General features: G+C 45.3%; 1 protein-coding gene across 1 annotated transcript in view; it reads right to left on the bottom strand.

Moving 5' to 3' along the window:
• LOC116811289 (G antigen 10-like) overlaps window positions 1-14,219 on the bottom strand; it is a 33,550-nt gene extending 19,331 nt beyond the window's left edge. Inside the window, exons 1-4 of the mRNA XM_058441312.1 lie at window positions 14,112-14,219; window positions 12,945-13,033; window positions 12,353-12,473; window positions 4-133 (exon numbers count right to left, since the gene is read on the bottom strand). Coding sequence (XP_058297295.1) covers window positions 4-133; window positions 12,353-12,473; window positions 12,945-13,025 — 332 coding nt within the window. The 5' untranslated portion in view covers window positions 13,026-13,033; window positions 14,112-14,219. The remainder of the gene's footprint in view (window positions 1-3; window positions 134-12,352; window positions 12,474-12,944; window positions 13,034-14,111) is intronic.
• Window positions 14,220-17,336: the final 3,117 nt, after the last annotated feature.

Below are 17,336 nucleotides of genomic sequence, written 5' to 3'. Positions count from 1 at the left end.
TGCCTACCTTCTTCAGGCGTTTTCACCTCCTCTGGATTTGGCGGGCCAATCTCCTGGCCATCAGGACCATCTCCACACTCACACCCAGTCTTTGGGTGAACCTCTTCCTGGCTATCAGCTTCAGGCTCCGGCCCTTAAAAATAAAAAATGCATCTCAATTTAAGCAGTTAAACATGAAATATGAATAAGAAAATCATATTCTTGCTCTCAGTGTTATTATATAAAAGCTTTAGCTAGTGTAATAATAAATGTGTTGGTAAGAATTCCAGGAACATTATTTCAGGAGTCTGTTAGCAGAAAACAGGAAAACAAGGTGTTCCAAATATTACCATCTTCCTTTCCGAAGACTGCCCTCAGACAACTTTGTTGCCTCCTTTTCACTTCTCTGTTATTCTACTTCTGATTGTCCTTCTCGTATTAAATGACTCAAGGCTGAAAGCCTGTCTCTCACAGCACTAACACTCCTAGCACTTAGACTCTTATATGGCATGAGTAGCCACCAATAAATGCTGAGTTGAAAAAACTCTTTAGGCCGGGCGCGGTGGCTCAAGCCTGTAATCCCAGCACTTTGGGAGGCCGAGGCGGGTGGATCACGAGGTCAGGAGATCGAGACCATCCTGGCTAACATGGTGCAACCCCGTCTCTACTAAAAAATACAAAAAAATTAGCCGGGCGTGTTGGTGGGCGCCTGTGGTCCCAGCTACTCGGGAGGCTGAGGCAGGAGAATGGCATGAATCCAGGAGGTGGAGGTTGCGGTGAGCCGAGATCGCGCCACCGCACTCCAGCCTGGGGGACAGAGAAAGACTCCGTCTCAAAAAAAAAAAAAAAAGAAAAAAGAAAAAACTCTTTAAAAAATACATGAAAAAGCCCAAACTGCAGAACCTTCTGCAAACCAACTGGTCTATCCTCTTCAAAAATGTCCTTATCATGAATGACAAAGACAAATTAAGGAAACGTTCCAGATTAAAGGAAACTAAAAACACCTGAAAATCACATGCAAGACGTGATCCTGAACTGGACTCTGGATCAGAAAATGAAATTCTATCAATAAAATTATCTGGGTTGGGCCTGGGGTCTCACTTCTGCGGGATAATTAAGGAATCAGAGAGACCGAGGGGTTGAGGAGGAATTATTTAATTATTTAGGTACACCGACCTAGTCAGATTAACATCCAAAGGACTGAGCCCCAAACAAAGAGTCAAGCTACCTTTTAAGCATTTCATGGGGCGGGGGAAGATCTGTGCAGGGGGAAGTGTATTACAGAAGTGAGAAACAAAGACAGTTATTCAATTAAGACATGCATTACATCATTTCTTACTTTTCAAGGAACAACATGTTTTGCGACTTGAGATTATCTGTCTAGTGACCTTACTGCTGCACAGCTAGAGAAACAGAGTCTTCACAATGCCTGGGACTGGGAGAGATAAGGCTCACTAGCCACAGAAGGAAAAACAGGCAGTTAATTTTAAAGGACTCCAGCTCTTTCTCTTCCTCAGGGGGAGTTGGGTTTTCTTACAAACAACTGAGTTTTTGCTTACACATTCTTTAATTTCTTCTAATTCCTGTTTCATTTCCCCCCATTGGTGCTTTTTATAACAAAGGTGTTCATAGAAAGCACCACTATTTGCCACCTCTTCACGGAGCTGAGCTTCTTCTTCTACTGGCAGCAGCTGTTTGGTTAATGCCATCAACTATGCGGTAGTGTGTCGGGTTACTATTGCCTTTATAGTTGACTGAATACTCCTAATAAACAGGGGTAAAATAAAAGGGAGGATGAGGCAGATGCCAAGAGTAAACAAAAACCCACCAATGAGAGTTTTGAATCCTCCAGAGGTTGAGAACCGTCCTCCAAACAATGAATCCGAGGACCATCCGGACCAAGTCTGAACTGGAACATGGGCCAACTTGCACATTCTAGCTGTGATTTCCATGACATCTCAGCCATTATCATCGATTTCTAGGCAACAGTTGGTTAAATTAAATTTTCCACATACTCCTTCTGAGGCTAAGAGGTAATCTAAAGCCAATCTATTTTGATGTATAGCATTTCTTATTTGTGTTGCTTGTATTGCCAATAAATCTAGTGCCCTTGACGCTTCATTGGTTATAACTTCAAGGACTGCCTGCAACCTTATGATGCAGTTGAGCATATAGATTGAGGTACGATATCCCCATGACCCATCTTGTGCCCAGGTAGCTGGCCCATAATATTTAGTGATTCTTTCACGAGGCCATTCATTATCCTTCCAGTCTCCTATGTCTACATCCTTTTTGACATTTGTGTCTATTTTTGTGATTATGCTTCTTCTAGTTCTTCTTTTATTTTCATCATAAACTGGATACCCTAAGAGTTCCCTTTGCTTTAGAGGAATTAGAAAGAAGGATGGCTTGATTGTTCCTAACACACACGCCCCTGTCCATTTAGCCAGCAGTTGCTGATATGCCCATGCTCCACAGATCCAGTATAGGCCAGAGGGTGCTTTCCAAGCATTTGGAGCCTCTAGAGATGCCAAGAGTGGCTTAGAGTAGAGAACCAAGAGAACGGGTTTGGATCTGGTAAGTAGGAGTCGTTCTGGGCATTTCTCCATAGAGTTTTGTTTTTAGTCTTATCATAATACTGTTGCCCTAGGCAGGCTGTTTCTCCTACTCCCTCTGTGAAAGCCTTTCCCCAACGGGCAATACGGTATTTTCCAATTATGGAGGTTTTTAACAACCAAACACTGGCTGAGGCTGTTGGTTCACTGGCAGGGTTAGGCGAAGTGAAGTTATCTTGTGGCATTAATTCCTTTGCCTCCCATGGCCACTGGTCCCCCATATTATTTCCTCCACATACATAGCATGAGGAAATTCCTAAGCTGCCAGCTTTGTTTGCAGCTGGTTGGACAAATAAGTTTTTGGTTGATGGGGGAAGCTCAGGCACTGACTGATAAAAATGCTTATACAATGACTTATGGACCCAAAATTGCGGGGTTGGATGCATTTGAGTCCTTCTAGTATTTTTGACAATTAGTAGTGGAACTCCAAGGCCTGCTCCTTGTCTGTTTACCTGTAATAGTGCTGTCTGTCCTGTAGACCAGAAAGGTAGCTCTGGCTTTAAGATAGTAAAATTTAAAGGATTGCGTGTCCTTGTCTTACAATTTGGTTTGGTTGACATACTCCTTAGCAGAGCAGTCCTTCCTGAATGTAAGTGTTGGAGCTGTGTTAGTGTAGACCACTGAATGTTACAGTCAGGGCATCTGATTTGTGGTTCTCCGTACAGATGTTTAGGGCTGCTCCTGCTAAGCCTCTCTTGTGTTAAACCATTGCAGACTGTTTCTGGTTGTATGTGTAGGTTCTTAACTTGGTTCCTGTACATTTATAGTAGGTATGGTACAGTAGAATTTTAACTATGGTATTTTTTACCCAGGTAGTGTGTACACAATGTGGGCATCCTTCTCAAGATTTCTCCCCTTTTAGTATAGGCAGAAATGGTAACAACATCAGTGTACGTAATAGAAACATGCTTACACTACACATGGGCATGGCAAACCTTCTTCTGAGCATAGACATTTGCAGCATTTGCAGTAATAACAACAGAACAATCAGTATTGACAGAATTATAACTAGGCTTATAAATTGTATTTACATTTAATTATCCAGAGATGGTCCTCTTAGCTTCGGCTGTGCATAGACTAATCAGCTTCCAGGATGCAACTAGAGCAGAGCTTGTAGGATCCTCAAGCTTCAGCCGTGTGTAGACTGACCAGCCTCTGGTGTGGTCAGAGCAGGGCAGTCGTCCTTCTTAGCGGTGGTTGGGTTTCGCTGCAGGACCATTCGGGTGGGGCAATCTGGGTCTTGTTGGCTAATCCACTGGTCATTGTCGGGAGTCACTGCTGCCACTGGTTTCAGCCGGCTATGGTGAATCCAAGGTGTGACACCTGCAACTTTAACAGCAATGGAAGCAGACATGATCACAATATGGGGCCCATCCCATAAGGGCCCCAAGGTTGTTGGATTCCACCTTTTAACCCAGGCAGTCCCCTGGCTTATGTGGATGCACTGGGTCTGTTAGACTTATAGGTATCCTTTCCCTTACCCAGCTTTGCACCTCCTACATTGCACTCCTAAAGCCTGCATCTGTCTCCTAAGGGTTAACTCTCCTAACTCCTTTAAATCCCCTCTAATTTGATTAATGATTGGGGGTGGCCTTCCGAACAATATTTCATAGGGCGAATACCCAGTTTGTTTTGTAGGTATACAACTGACCTGGAGGAGGACCATGGGCAAGATCTGATCCCATCATAAGTGAGTTTCCTGGCTAAATTTTTCAGTAGCTGTTTGAGTGTCTGGTTCATCTGTTCCACCTTCCCTGAACTCTGTGGTCAGTAGGCCATGTGCAGTTTCCATTTGATCTTTAAAAGTTGAGGCCGGGCGCGGTGGCTCACGCTTGTAATCCCAGCACTTTGGGAGGCCGAGGCGGGCGGATCACGAGGTCAGGAGATCGAGACCACAGTGAAACCCCGTCTCTACTAAAAATACAAAAAATTAGCTGGGCGTGGTGGCGGGCGCCTGTAGTCCCAGCTACTCGGAGAGGCTGAGGCAGGAGAATGGCGTGAACCTGGGAGGTGGAGCTTGCAGTGAGCCGAGACTGCGCCACTGCACTCCAGCCTGGGTGACAGAGCGAGACTCCGTATCAAAAAAAAAAAAAAGTTGAGTCGGCTGTTGTACTACTTCTGCCACAAATGCAGGACCACTGTCTGATCCTAGGGTTAAAGGCAACCCAAATCTTGGTATGATGTCTTTTAGTAGCACCTTTGTCACCTCTCGTGCCTTTTCAGTTCTGGTGGGGAAGGCCTCAGCCTACCCTGAGAAGGTGTAAACAAACATTAGCATATACCGGTAACCTCCTGCTCGAGGTAACTCAGTAAAGTCTACAAGCAGGTTCTCACAAGGAACAGTTCCTGCTTTCTGAATTCCGGGAGGTTGAGTAGGTCCTTGTTTTGGATTATTCCGGGCACAGGATAGACATTGTTCACAAACAGCACAGGTGATGGCAGAGAGCCATGGCACATAGAAATGCCGACCTATCAAAGTTTCTAGTCGTCCTTCCAATGTGTGTTCCTTGATGGATCTGCTTCACAAACCTTGGGGCCTTTGTTTCTGGGACAGCTAGCCTCCCATCAGAGAACAGCCACCATCCATTTTTAATATATTTTCCTGTTTCCTGACCAAACCAAGCTTTTTCCCTTGAAGAGTAATTGGTTACCTCCAGTAAACAGGGCTCTATAAGGAAAGGCATTGCTAGAGTTCTTTCTTCAGGTAAAGCCTTGCTCATTGCTGCCTGCCTAACCTCTTGGTCTGCCTTTCTGTTGCTCTGCACCTCATAGCTTTTCCCGATTTGGTGTCCTTTGCAATGAATAACAGCCACCTTCTCTGCAGCCCATATGGCTTCTAATAATTGCAAAATTTCCTCTTTATTTTTTATTTCTTTTCCTTCAGTAGCCAATAGTCCTCTCTCTTTGTATATTGCCCCATGGGCATGCAGGGTTGCAAAAGCATATCTGGAATCATTATATATGTTTACTTTCTTCCCCTTGGCCAATAACAGTGCTCTGGTTAATGCTATTAATTCAGCCTTCTGAGCAGAAGTCCTAGAAGGTAAGGCTTGAGCCTCAACCACCGAGTATTGGGTCACTACTGCATACCCTGCATATCACACCTCATCTGTTATGAAACTGCTACCATCAGTGAAGTATTCAACATCTGGGCTCTTCAAGGGGGTATCTCTGAGATCTTCCCGGCTCGAGAACACTTTGTTCACCGTATTTATGCAACAGTGGGGAAGGTCCTGCCAGCAGTGAGGCAACCCACCATCCTTCCAGTCGGGTTCCTCCACTGGCAGTATTTACAGTTTCCAGTGTTATCTGGGGATTTTCACACAGAGGCCCTTGATACTTTAGCATTCTAGAGTTGGACAGCCAACGATGTCCTCTTTGCTCCATTAAGGTGACTACAGCATGTGGCACCCGGACTATTATCTTCTGACCTAGGGCTAGCTTGTTGGCATCTTCTATAACGATTGCAGTAGCTGCCAGCGCCCTGAGGCAGTGGGGCCAATCTAAGGCCACCAAGTCCAGTCTCTTGGATAAGTATGCTACCGGCCGATGTCAAGAGCCTAACAACTGAGTGAAGACTCCAACTGCCATTCCCTTCCGTTCATCCACATACAAAAAGAAGGGGTTTTTTTTACATCTGGCAACCCTAGCGCCGGGGCTTGGGTGAGAGCTTCCTTTATATCTTTGAAGGCCTTTTGCTGTTCCTTTTCCTGTACGAGGGGCTCTCTTTCTTTTCCTTTGGTAGCCTCATATAAGGGCCTTGCTGTAAGGGAGAAGTTTGGAATCCAGATTCGGCAGAATCCCACTGCACCCAGAAATTTCTTGACCTGCTTCCTTGAAACTGGGGTGGGCAATGCACATACAGCCTCCTTGCATGCACTTCCAAGCCTGCGCTAGCCTTGGGATACCATGAATCCTAGATATCCAACCTCCCGAAAACAGACTTTTGCCTTGTCCCTGGACACTTTGTAAACTGGCCTGTATTCACCATTTGGCTTGCGCACAGGCAGCAGAGGAGTATTCCAGGAGGACTTGCATTTCACTATAATCCTATGTTCATAGAGCCGATTTAAATGTTTAAATGTTTTGTTATGCCATCAATTGCCTCTCTGGGTAGGGGTGTTGACGGACTCGTACCAGGGCAGCATGAGGGTTAAGCTCTACTACCACCAGGGGTCTGTTTGCAGCAAGTCCAGGGGGGGTTGTCCTCAGCCTATACACCTGGTTCCTTGAAAAGCATTTCCCACTTATTGTGTAGGTCCGGCTCCGGTAGCCTTCTGGCACACAGTTCATAGAGCCACCATTCCTCAGCCTTTGTGACAGAGTCAATACCATTACCTTAGACTTTCCAAATTCCAGTGTCATATTCCCTTTAGGTGTAAAGGAAATTTGTGCCTGCAGTTTCTGGAGTAAGTCTCTTCCTAACAAGGGCACTCGACAATTTGGCATATATAGAAACTCATGCTGCACTTCTTGTCCCCTACTAACACATCTGGATTTGCAAAAAGGCCTCTTTTCTTTGGCCCCTGTACCCCCTACGATAGTAGCACAGTTCTTTGTGGGGGAGCTAATTGGGTGGGTTACCACAGAGAAATCAGCACCGATATCGACCAAAAAAATCCGTTAATCGGCCCCCTGCTTCCATAGAGACCATAGGCTCCCCGGGGCCTAAAAGGATGGAGACCCGTCTGTCTCAGTCTGCTAAATTCTCGGCCCCTGCTAAGCCAATCAGATCAGGATCTGCCTTGGAAGCACCACAACTAGCAACCGAACGCCGCTCTTGGGTGTTAGACCATTGACCATTCTCCTTATTCTTTTGACATTTATCCTTCTAGTTTCCTTTCCTTTTGCACCATGCACATTAATCTCTCTCTAGCCTCGGCCGGCTTTCAAACTCCTGTCCAGACTAGCCTTTTCCGTGACTGCGTTCACGCCCGCGTCCATGTCTCCTTGCAAAGAGCCAGCTTCTCTTCCTGTAAGGGCTGCTGCTAGTAAATTAGCCTTTCTTAAGCCTCCAATCAGCTTTCTTCTTTGCCTCCCGATCTCAGTTAATGTACATCTTGGTAGCCACTTTAATAAGCTGAGTAGCATTCACACCTACGGAGCTTCTAACTTCTGCAATTTATGCCTAATATCTCCTTGGCCCTGACTTACAAATGTTGTATTCACCATGCGCTGATTTTCAGCAGCCTCGGGGTTAAACGGAGTGTACACCCAAAATGCCTCACAAAGTCTTTCTTAAAACTGGCTGATGCTTTTATCTGCACCCTGGAGCACCTCTGAGATTTTTTATATTGGTTGTCTTTTTCTTTTACCATCCTTTAGCCTTTGCAGAAGTGTTTCTCGGCACCTTCGTAGGTGTTGAAGCCAGACTGCATCATCTGGGTCCTAGTGGGGGTCCTTTTGTCCTCCTAAGAGGCATAAGCATAACTTGGGCACTGCCAGACCTGAGACAGCCTGCCTGACTTTTCTAGCTTTTCACTTTAACTTCCTGGAGCTCTGATTTCTCCTTCTCCCGTGAGACTGGGAGCCTGTATCTCTTTGAACTTAACTCCTTAGGGGCAGTTAGCCCTGGTAAAGGGGGGTAGATTGGAATGTAGGGAGGAGGGGTCTCTATTCCCTTCTGTGGTTCTTGCAAAACCGGCTTTCTCCTTCCTCAGACTTTTCTTTTGTTTCCATAGCTGCCAGGGCAGCTGATTTTTACTTTCACTTTTGGCTTTTACTTTTCGCTTTTTACTTTTGAAGTTACAAGCCTCTGTGACTTTCCCTTTAACTCTGTAGCCACCAGAGCAGCTGATTTCTCTTGGCGTGAGCTGCGAGCATTCTACAATAAACTGCTAGGCAGGGCTGCATTCATTTAGTCATCAGTCAATGTAAAGACTAGGTCTGAATGCCCTGGCTGTCCTCTGACCCTAGTCACCACCTTAAAACACATGGCCAATTTCTCCATAGTGCCTTCGGCCAGCCATCTGACACTAAAAGAGGGCTATTCTAATTCACAGTATGTCCTTAACTTTTAAGCATCCAGTTTTATCCCATAATCACCTCTAAATCCTTTTTTAAATTTTTTCATCATGCACTCCAAAGGAGTTGGTTTCAACACTTTTCTTCCCATTTCCTCCCTTGTGGCGCACTTTCACTCTCGGGTCCACCAGACTGGGTCCTATTACAGGGGTTTCAGAGGCTGCTTAGCCAGGAACGTGCCTTCCCCTCTCACAGCCTGCTGTGGCCATGGAGCTGGTCCTATCAGCTGTACACAACGTCCTAGGTCTGATTTCCCCCGCACTTGCCTCAGAGCACACAGCCCACGCTAAGGGATCTGTGCTTCCCCATGTCACTCCCTGCATTGGCCTCTCCTGAGATCGTCTCTTTCACACATTTTCACACATGTCCCCTGCCCCAGGACTCCTCATCGGACGAAACGGGCCTCTCCCGTGTCCTGGGTGAGCCTAGTTAGGCTCCCACATTCACACACATACACACCACTCCTACCCCAGGACTCCTCATCAGACGAAATGAGCCTCTCTCATGTCCTGGGTAGGTTCACACACACACCCACACACTCCCAGTTGGGGTGGCAAGCCACTCTTGCACCCTGCCAGCAAGCTCTTCCTTGCTGCACTTGCCACTTTATCAGCCCATTTTCTCCACCACTGAACCACTTTCACTTTGTTAGGGGGACATGAGGTTCATCCAAATTGGCAGGCCACTCCTGCTGCCCCCAGTCACTCTGGGTTGGATTAGTGGTCAGTCCCCGGTAGGTGATCAAGCTCCCCTTCATCCCTATGGGACGGGCTTTCCTGCCTTGGGCCCTTTCTCCTTACTGTGGTTCCTGAAGTGCTGGTATCATGCTGCAGCCCTGTCTCCAGTTCCATTGTGCAGCCAGCTAGGCCACTGGGATGCGGGGAGAGCCAGTCTCCATCCAGGTGAAGCTCCCCTACAGCACGCCTTGGATATTAGGTCTCCCCCAGCCCTAGGGCTCTAGTCCCACAGGCAAAGGAGACAGTAAATCTGTCATCTCCAATCCCCATCCGGGTCACCAGAAATGCTGCAGGATAATTAAGGAATCAGAGAGACCGAGGGGTTGAGGAGGAATTATTTAATTATTTAGATGCACCGACCTAGTCAGATTAACATCCAAAGGACTGAGCACCAAACAAAGAGTCAAGCTATCTTTTAAGCATTTCGTGGGGCAGGGGGAGATCTGTGCAGGGGAAGCGTATTACAGAAGTGAGAAACAAATACAGTTACTCAATTGAAACATGCATTACATTATTTCTTACTTTTCAAGGAACAACATGTTTTAAGACTTGAGATTATCTGTCTAGTGACCTTGCAGCCACACAACTAGAGAAACAGGGTCTTCACAATGCCTGGGAAAGGGAGAGATAAGACTCACTAGCCACAGAAGGAGAAACAGGCAGTTAATTTTAAGGATTTCAGCTCTTTCTCTTCCTCAGGGGAAATTGGGTTTTCTTACATACAACTGAGTTTTTGCTTACACATTCTTTAATTTCTTTTAATTCCTGTTCCATCACACCTGTAATCCAAACATTTTGGGATGCCAAGGTGGGCAGATCAGGTGAGGTCAGAAGTTCAAGACCAGCCTGGAAAACAGGGCGAACCCTATCTCTACTAAAACTACAAACAAACAAAAAAAGGAAACATTACTCAGGCACAGTGGCCAGGCCCCGTAGTCCCAGCTACATGGGAGGCTGAGGCATGAGAATCCCTTCAACCTGGGAGGTGTAGGTTGCAGTGAGCCAAGATTGCACTATTACACTCCAACCTGGGCAACAGAGAGAGACTCCGTCTCAACAAAGGAAAAAAGAAATTGTCTGGAGAACTGGCAAAATTTGAGTACACACTGTGTAATAAATGACTGCATTTTCTCATTGTTACATTTCCTGATTTTGATTTTTCTGCAGTGATGATCCAAGGAATTACTTTTTGTTCTGATGATATACACACCCTCAAGTACTTGGCGTAAAGGGTCATAATACCTGAAACTTTATCAAAACAATTCAGCATTAATAACAGTAAACATATATCCGTATGTGTGTGTGTGTGAGTATGTGGGCAGCAGGGTAAGAGAGGGAGGGAAGAGATATGAAACCTATGGAGTGAAAGCTATTAACAATTGGTGAATCTAGGTGAAAAGTATATGAGTTCATTGTACTATTCTTGCAAATTTTCCATAATGTTATGCCTTGAAAATAGATACAGTAAAAATTTAAAAGAATATATGACAATTACACTGAACTTTAGGAAGACAGGAGGTTTTTTTAAATTATGGTAAAAAATACACATATCCTAAAATTTACCATCTTAACTATTTTTAAGTGGTACAGTTCACTAAGGAGTTACGATTGCAACATTACTAGCAACTAGGCACAAACTTTGCATCTGTGTTTTCCTATACCATGAGACCTTTAGTTATCTGATTGTTTGTTTGTTTATTTATTAGTGATGAGTTCTTGCTGTGTTTCCCAGGCTGGGCTTGAACTCCAGGGCTCAAGCAATCCTCTCACCTCAGCCTCCCAAGTAGCTGGGACTATGAGTGCACAGCATTCAGCCCAGCTTGAGACCTTTCTCCTAAATGACAATCTAAGGATAAACCACAGGACATGTATAATGCTCATATTCAGCCATAGAGTACCAAGAGCAGTGTGCGTCAGCTGAGAAATCTGGAGTCTACAACATGGATAGGATTTCAGTTACAATTACAATGTCAATTTCTGAAGGACTGATTAGCTGAATGGATTTGAGGACTATGGAAAATCTTACAGTCATGACACCCATTACTTATTGAGGTAAATAGAAACTTCATTTTGTTCAAATAAAGTTATATTTAGGTCCAAAGGTCCTAAATGTAATATTCTATAAATGAACCCCATGAAGAACAAAGCACCAAATATAACGTTGTTTGTGAATCACAGAAAATATACTGTCCCGCACTGAGAATAAGGGAGTGGGCGGACAGCAGTTAATGGGCATTGTTGTCAGTCAGATTCTAGAAACTTTTAACAGTACATCCCTGGAATAATCCAGGACCTCAGTTACATAAATGTTTTGTTTGAAAATATTTTATCTAAGAGAAATTATTTCTATCTCAATGTTAATCTCAGGATAATTCCTTTTTTGCTTTTTCTAACCATAAAAGGATTTAATCACCTCCTAAAAGCCACTTAGAAAATCACTAAACCAGCTACCTGTATGGCAGTATCCTCATTTATCCAGCTTTTATCAAATGTACCATATAAAAATATCAATCAAAGGAAACAGGGGCCAACATTCAGCGACTCGGTTTTTGGAGCTGCTCCTGCTCCTCTGAACTGGGTCTATTCTTGGGTCAGTACTAAGCTACCCCACAGTAAAGCCTTTGCGTTTTCAGCATTTTCAGCAAAATCACTTCCTTCTTTACAGCAACATAGATGATAGGAAGACACAAACCTTGGAACACAGTACAAATTTTGTAATCAACAGTCAAGGGTTCTTGGATAAAACACAATCCCTGTGCCTCCATTCTTTCATTCATAAAGATGAGAAATTTTATCATAGTGAGGGATTTGCCTAAGCTAAGCTGCAAACTACATAGCCTCCTCGCTTTTCCAGTCAATTTCAGGCATTCTTTCCATTGTTTTCTTTCCTCCTGTTCCTGCTATGTGACAATGCCTAAGAAACACACACATGCACCCACACACACGAACACACACACACGCACACACCAGCAGATGTTCTTCTTCCCTTTCCCTCACCTTGACCTGCAGATGCTCCCTCATCCTCTCCCTCCTGAGCAGCTGCAGGATCCTGACATTGAGTTGCTGGTTCCCCTTCTTCAGGTTCTGGTGATTCCACTTCATCACTGAACTGCTCAGGCTGGGGAATATGTGTGGGTGTGCAAATAAAAAAAAGTTTTGTTACTAATACATGGTTTTATATATATATATATATATGCACAGAATACATAGCTATTTCTGATCATAACTAAGCCTAAAGACATTTCTCCAACTCTATTTTCTATGCCCAATAAGGTTACTCCACCACAGGGAGGTTACTATGAGAAAAGTGACGCACGAGGACTTTGGAAGCTATTATACTCTGTGTTGGAATAGATGTGTACAATCTGTCATTAACAAACAAAGCATGAGAAAGAAGTCATGGGCAAAAGCTGAAGAACACGAGAGGAAAAAAAATCCTCCAGAATCAATGTTTCCTTCATGAGATGCCATCATCATTTTTTATGAGCAGGAAACACCTTTATCAGCATTTCCATACTAATGCAACAATGCTATCACAAAAATTAATTTCTGCTAATAGAAAACATCGAATTAACGTTTAAGCACTCACCAGCATAGGCCCATTCATTTCAGGAGGCTCTACATAGCGTCTTGGTCTAGGCCGATAGGTCGATCTTCCTTGCCAACTCATATTTCACACTGAAAACAGACAACCGTGATTGGGAACATGCCCTCGAGAGGGCTGCTATATTTGATCATCTCCATGGATAAATGTTAACTTGTAGTTTTAATTTTGAAAATACTTTCAAAATAAGTCCCAGAGTTAAGCACATGTGTGTACGTTTTCTGAGTGCCTACAAAGCCACTTATGCTGGCCAAGCTGGCAGAGCAATCATCTTAAGGCGTGTGACAAAACGCAGAGGACATTTTTTTTCTAAATTTCTTTTGGTCCCGCAGTCTCCCTGTGTTGCTCTGGCAGCGCGGCGGCGCGATCACAGCTCACTGCAGCCTTGACCTCCCGCTCAAGGGATCCTCCCACCTCAGCGTCCTGAGTAACTGGGACTACAGGCGCAGGCCACGGTGCCCCGCTGACAGAGGACATTTCTGATAAGGTTTAGTTTCACAAGTGGACTCCACATGAAAACACTAGTGAATCCCAACTCCTGTGACTGCTGCTTTTGGCACACTCCCACTTACTAGAGCCATTCGCCCCCTTAAATCAAGTTTGGTTGAACCACACAGCCTCGCCCAGTCCTTCCCATTGTTTCTGGACCATCCATGGCGGAAGTGAGACCTTGCAATGCTTCTCACTTGGGCACTCCTCACTCCACAAAGCTCGGGGGCACTCACCAGCCTGCAGCGTTCCCAGGTTCCAGGCCCCTTCTTTGCGGCCCACCTCGCACCTGTCCGGGACCTCATTCAGGGATCTCCCCTGTGTCGGGGGTTCCCGGCACCTCGGGACTTCCATCCCTCCAACAGCACCCCCAGTACTCACCCCATCTTCACCTGAGCCCCTGACAACCCCCCCTCCGTGGCCTACCTTACTCCCTGACCTGGCCCCTTCACGACCACAAAGCTGATGGTCTGGTCGCAGCCTGTGAGGAGGAGGAGGAGGATGACCTTGAGGCCCTTCTCCCTCAGAGGCCACGAGGCCCTTCTCCCTCAAAGGCCACGGACCATCACGCCACGGGACCCACTGGACCTGCCCAAAGCTCACTGGCTCCTCCTCTCCCTCACTCACACCTCAACTCTTGGGAGGACTGGCCTGTGGACCTACCAGATGAATCTCAGTAGAGGAAAAAGTGTCCAGAAGGCAGAAACGTGATGGCACACCCTCATAGCTCCCTGGCGTTCTCCACGTGGGCTAAGGGGCAGACGGAAAGACGCCCAGTGAACATGGGCACTGAGACAGGTGCCCAAGGAGCATGCGTGGCTACGGGGGTGAAGAGGGCAGCAGTTCCCAACCCCACACCCGAAACCCCCGATTCCCATCCCCATTGAGGATAATGGAATCTGACCTCCCCCTGCTGTTTCCTATGCCTCTGGGACTCAAATACCTCAGATAGTGCTCCCCTCAAAACTCACTCCATCTTCAACTGAATCCCCTTCCCCTCCAGGGCTCTCTCTTGCCCTGGCCCCACCATGGTGATAAGGACCATAGTGGCTGCCTGTGAAGAGAGGTAGACCACCTGCTAAAACAGAAATACCAACTTACCCCATAGCATCTACACAAGATCAAGAGTCTCATAACCTGATATTCAAAATGTCCAGCATGTAAATTGAAATTACTCAGAATATGAAAAACCAGGAAAACAGGGGAACTCAAATGGGGAAAGACAATCCACTGACACCAATGCTAAGACACAAATGTTGGGATTATCTGGCAAAGCCTTTAAAGATGCTATTTTAAAAATGCTTAAACAAGCAATTATGAACACTTTTGAAACAAGTAAAAACAGAAAGTCCTGGCACAAAAAAAGAATATTCAAAGAAGAAACAAATGGAAATTTTAGAAGTTGAAAATATAATAACCAAGGAAATAAATTCTCACTGAATGGATTCAATAGCAGAATGGAGGCAAGAAAAGAGTTTGTGAACTCAAAGAGATAAATAGAAATCGTTCTATCTGGCCAAGGGCAGTGACTTATACCAGTAATCCTAGTACTTTTGCAGGCTGAAGTAAGAAGATAGATGGCTTGAGGCTAGGCATCTGAGACCAGCCTGGGCAACATAGTGAGACTCGTCTCTACAAAAAAAATAAAAATAGAAAAATAACAACAGCCCAGGCCCAGTGGCTCATGGCTGTAATCCCAACACTTTGGGAGGCCAAAGCGGATATATCACCTGAGGTCAGGAGTTCGAAACCAGCCTGGCCAACATGGTGAAACCCCGTCTCAACAAAAATTACAAAAATTTAGCCAGGCATGGTGGTGGGCACCTGTAATCCCAGCTACTCAGGTGAATGAGGCAGGAGAATTGCTTGAACCAGGGAGGCGGAGGTTGCAGTGAGCTGAGATCATGCCACTATACTCCAGCCTGGGCGAAAGGAGCAAGACTCTGTCAAAAAAAAAAAAAAAAACCCTTAAAAATAGCTGAGTGTGATGATACATGCCTGTAGTCCTAGCTATTGTGAATGCTGAGAAGGGAGGATCCCTTGAGCCCAGGAGTTCAAGGCTGCAGTGAGCTATGATTACACCACTACACTCCAATGTGGGCAACAGAGTGAAACTCTGTCTCTAAAACAAAACAAAAAGAAATTGTTCAATATGAACAAGTCAGAGAAAGAGACTGACAGAAAAATGAATACAACCTCAAGGACCTGTAAGAAAATACTAAAACATCTATCATTTGTAGCATCAGAATCGCAGGAGAAGTGAAAGTGTTACGTAACCAGGAGCCTAGGACAGCCAGAGTGACACCAATTTAAAATCAACTCCATCATGAAACTAGCAAGGCACATTCCTGGCCAGTCACAACACATGGTCCTAAGATGTTTGTAGTTGAGAAAACAGACTAAAGATACCTACAAAGACATACTCCCACAGCAGCGGAAAGTCCAGGGTTCCCAACATCCATAACAATATACACTTTCAAAATAATTATAGTTATGCTTTGATGTACTTACACACTAGAAAGTCAAGGATGGTTTTCTTTAAATCAATAGAATGATAAATGCTGTTAGCCCACTGCACAAAGGTACAGATAATTTTAGTCTTTACATAGACAAGACCCCTATATAAGAAACACACTAGGCCAAGGCTCACGCCTGTAATCCTAGCACTTTGGGAGGCTGAGGCGGGCAGATCGCCTGAGCTCAGAAGTTCAAGACCAGCCTGGGCAACATGACAAAATCTCATCTCTACAAAAAAAATAGAAAAATTAGCTGGGCATGGTGGCATGCACCTATAGTCCCAGCTACTCAGGAGGCTGAGGTGGGGGGATCACTGGAGCCCAGGAGGTCAAGGCTGCAGTGAGCCAAGATCGCACCACTGAACTTCAGCCTTGGGGACAAAGCAAGACCCTGTCTCAAAAAGAAAATAAAAACTTAAAGCAAAGATAGTGCATTCCTCTGCTTCCTTTCTGGGGACACCCTCCTCTGTAATGGACTAGCTTTCAATAAGTTATCTCTTCTTTTTTTTTTTTTTTTTTTTTTTAAAGGAATTTGGCTTTTGTTGCCCAGGCTGGAGAACAATGGTACGATCTTGGCTCACTGCAACCTCCACCTCCCGGGTTCAAGCGATTCTCCTGCCTCAGCCTCCCAAGTAGCTGGGATTACAGGCACCTGCCACTACGCCCAGCTAATGTTTTTGTATTTTTAGTAGAGATGGAATTTCACCATGTTGGCCAGGCTTGTCTCAAACTCCTGACCTCAGGTGATCCACTCCCCTCGTCCTCCCAAAGTGCTGGGATTACAGGCGTGAGCCGCCACGCCTGGCCAACTATCTCTTCCTTCACTGTAGTCTGTGACTCTCCTCGAATCCCTTCCTGTTCAAACTCCAAGAATTCTCTCTTGGGGTCTGGACCAGGACCCCTTTTTCTGGTAATGCAAGTATTTGGTTAAACATACATATATTTGGCCAGGCATGTGGCTCACACTTTTAATCCAAGCACTTTGGGAGGCTGAGGCAGGATGGTTACTTGAGCCCAGGAGTTCAAGATCAGACTTGACAATAAAATGAGATCCCATTTCTATAAAAGAAAAAATTGACCGGGCGCAGTGGCTCACGCCTGTAAACCCAGCACTTTGGGAGGTTGAAGCGGGCAGATCACGAGGTCAGGAGATCGAGACCATCCTGGCCAACATGGTGAAACCCCATCTCTACTAAAAATACAAAAATTAGCCGGGCATGGTGGTGTGCACCTGTAGTCCCAGCTACTCAGGAGATTGAGGCAGGAGAATCGCTTGAACCCGGGAGGCAGAGGTTGCAGTGAGCCAAGATCACGCCACTGCACTCCAGCCTGGGCAAGAGTGAGACTCCATCTCAAAAAAAAAAAAAAAAAC

The sequence above is a fragment of the Hylobates moloch genome, unplaced genomic scaffold, assembly GCF_009828535.3.
Source record: "Hylobates moloch isolate HMO894 unplaced genomic scaffold, HMol_V3 SCAFFOLD_7, whole genome shotgun sequence".
NCBI lineage: Eukaryota > Metazoa > Chordata > Mammalia > Primates > Hylobatidae > Hylobates > Hylobates moloch.
This window is presented reverse-complemented; position numbering and strand designations above follow the sequence as displayed.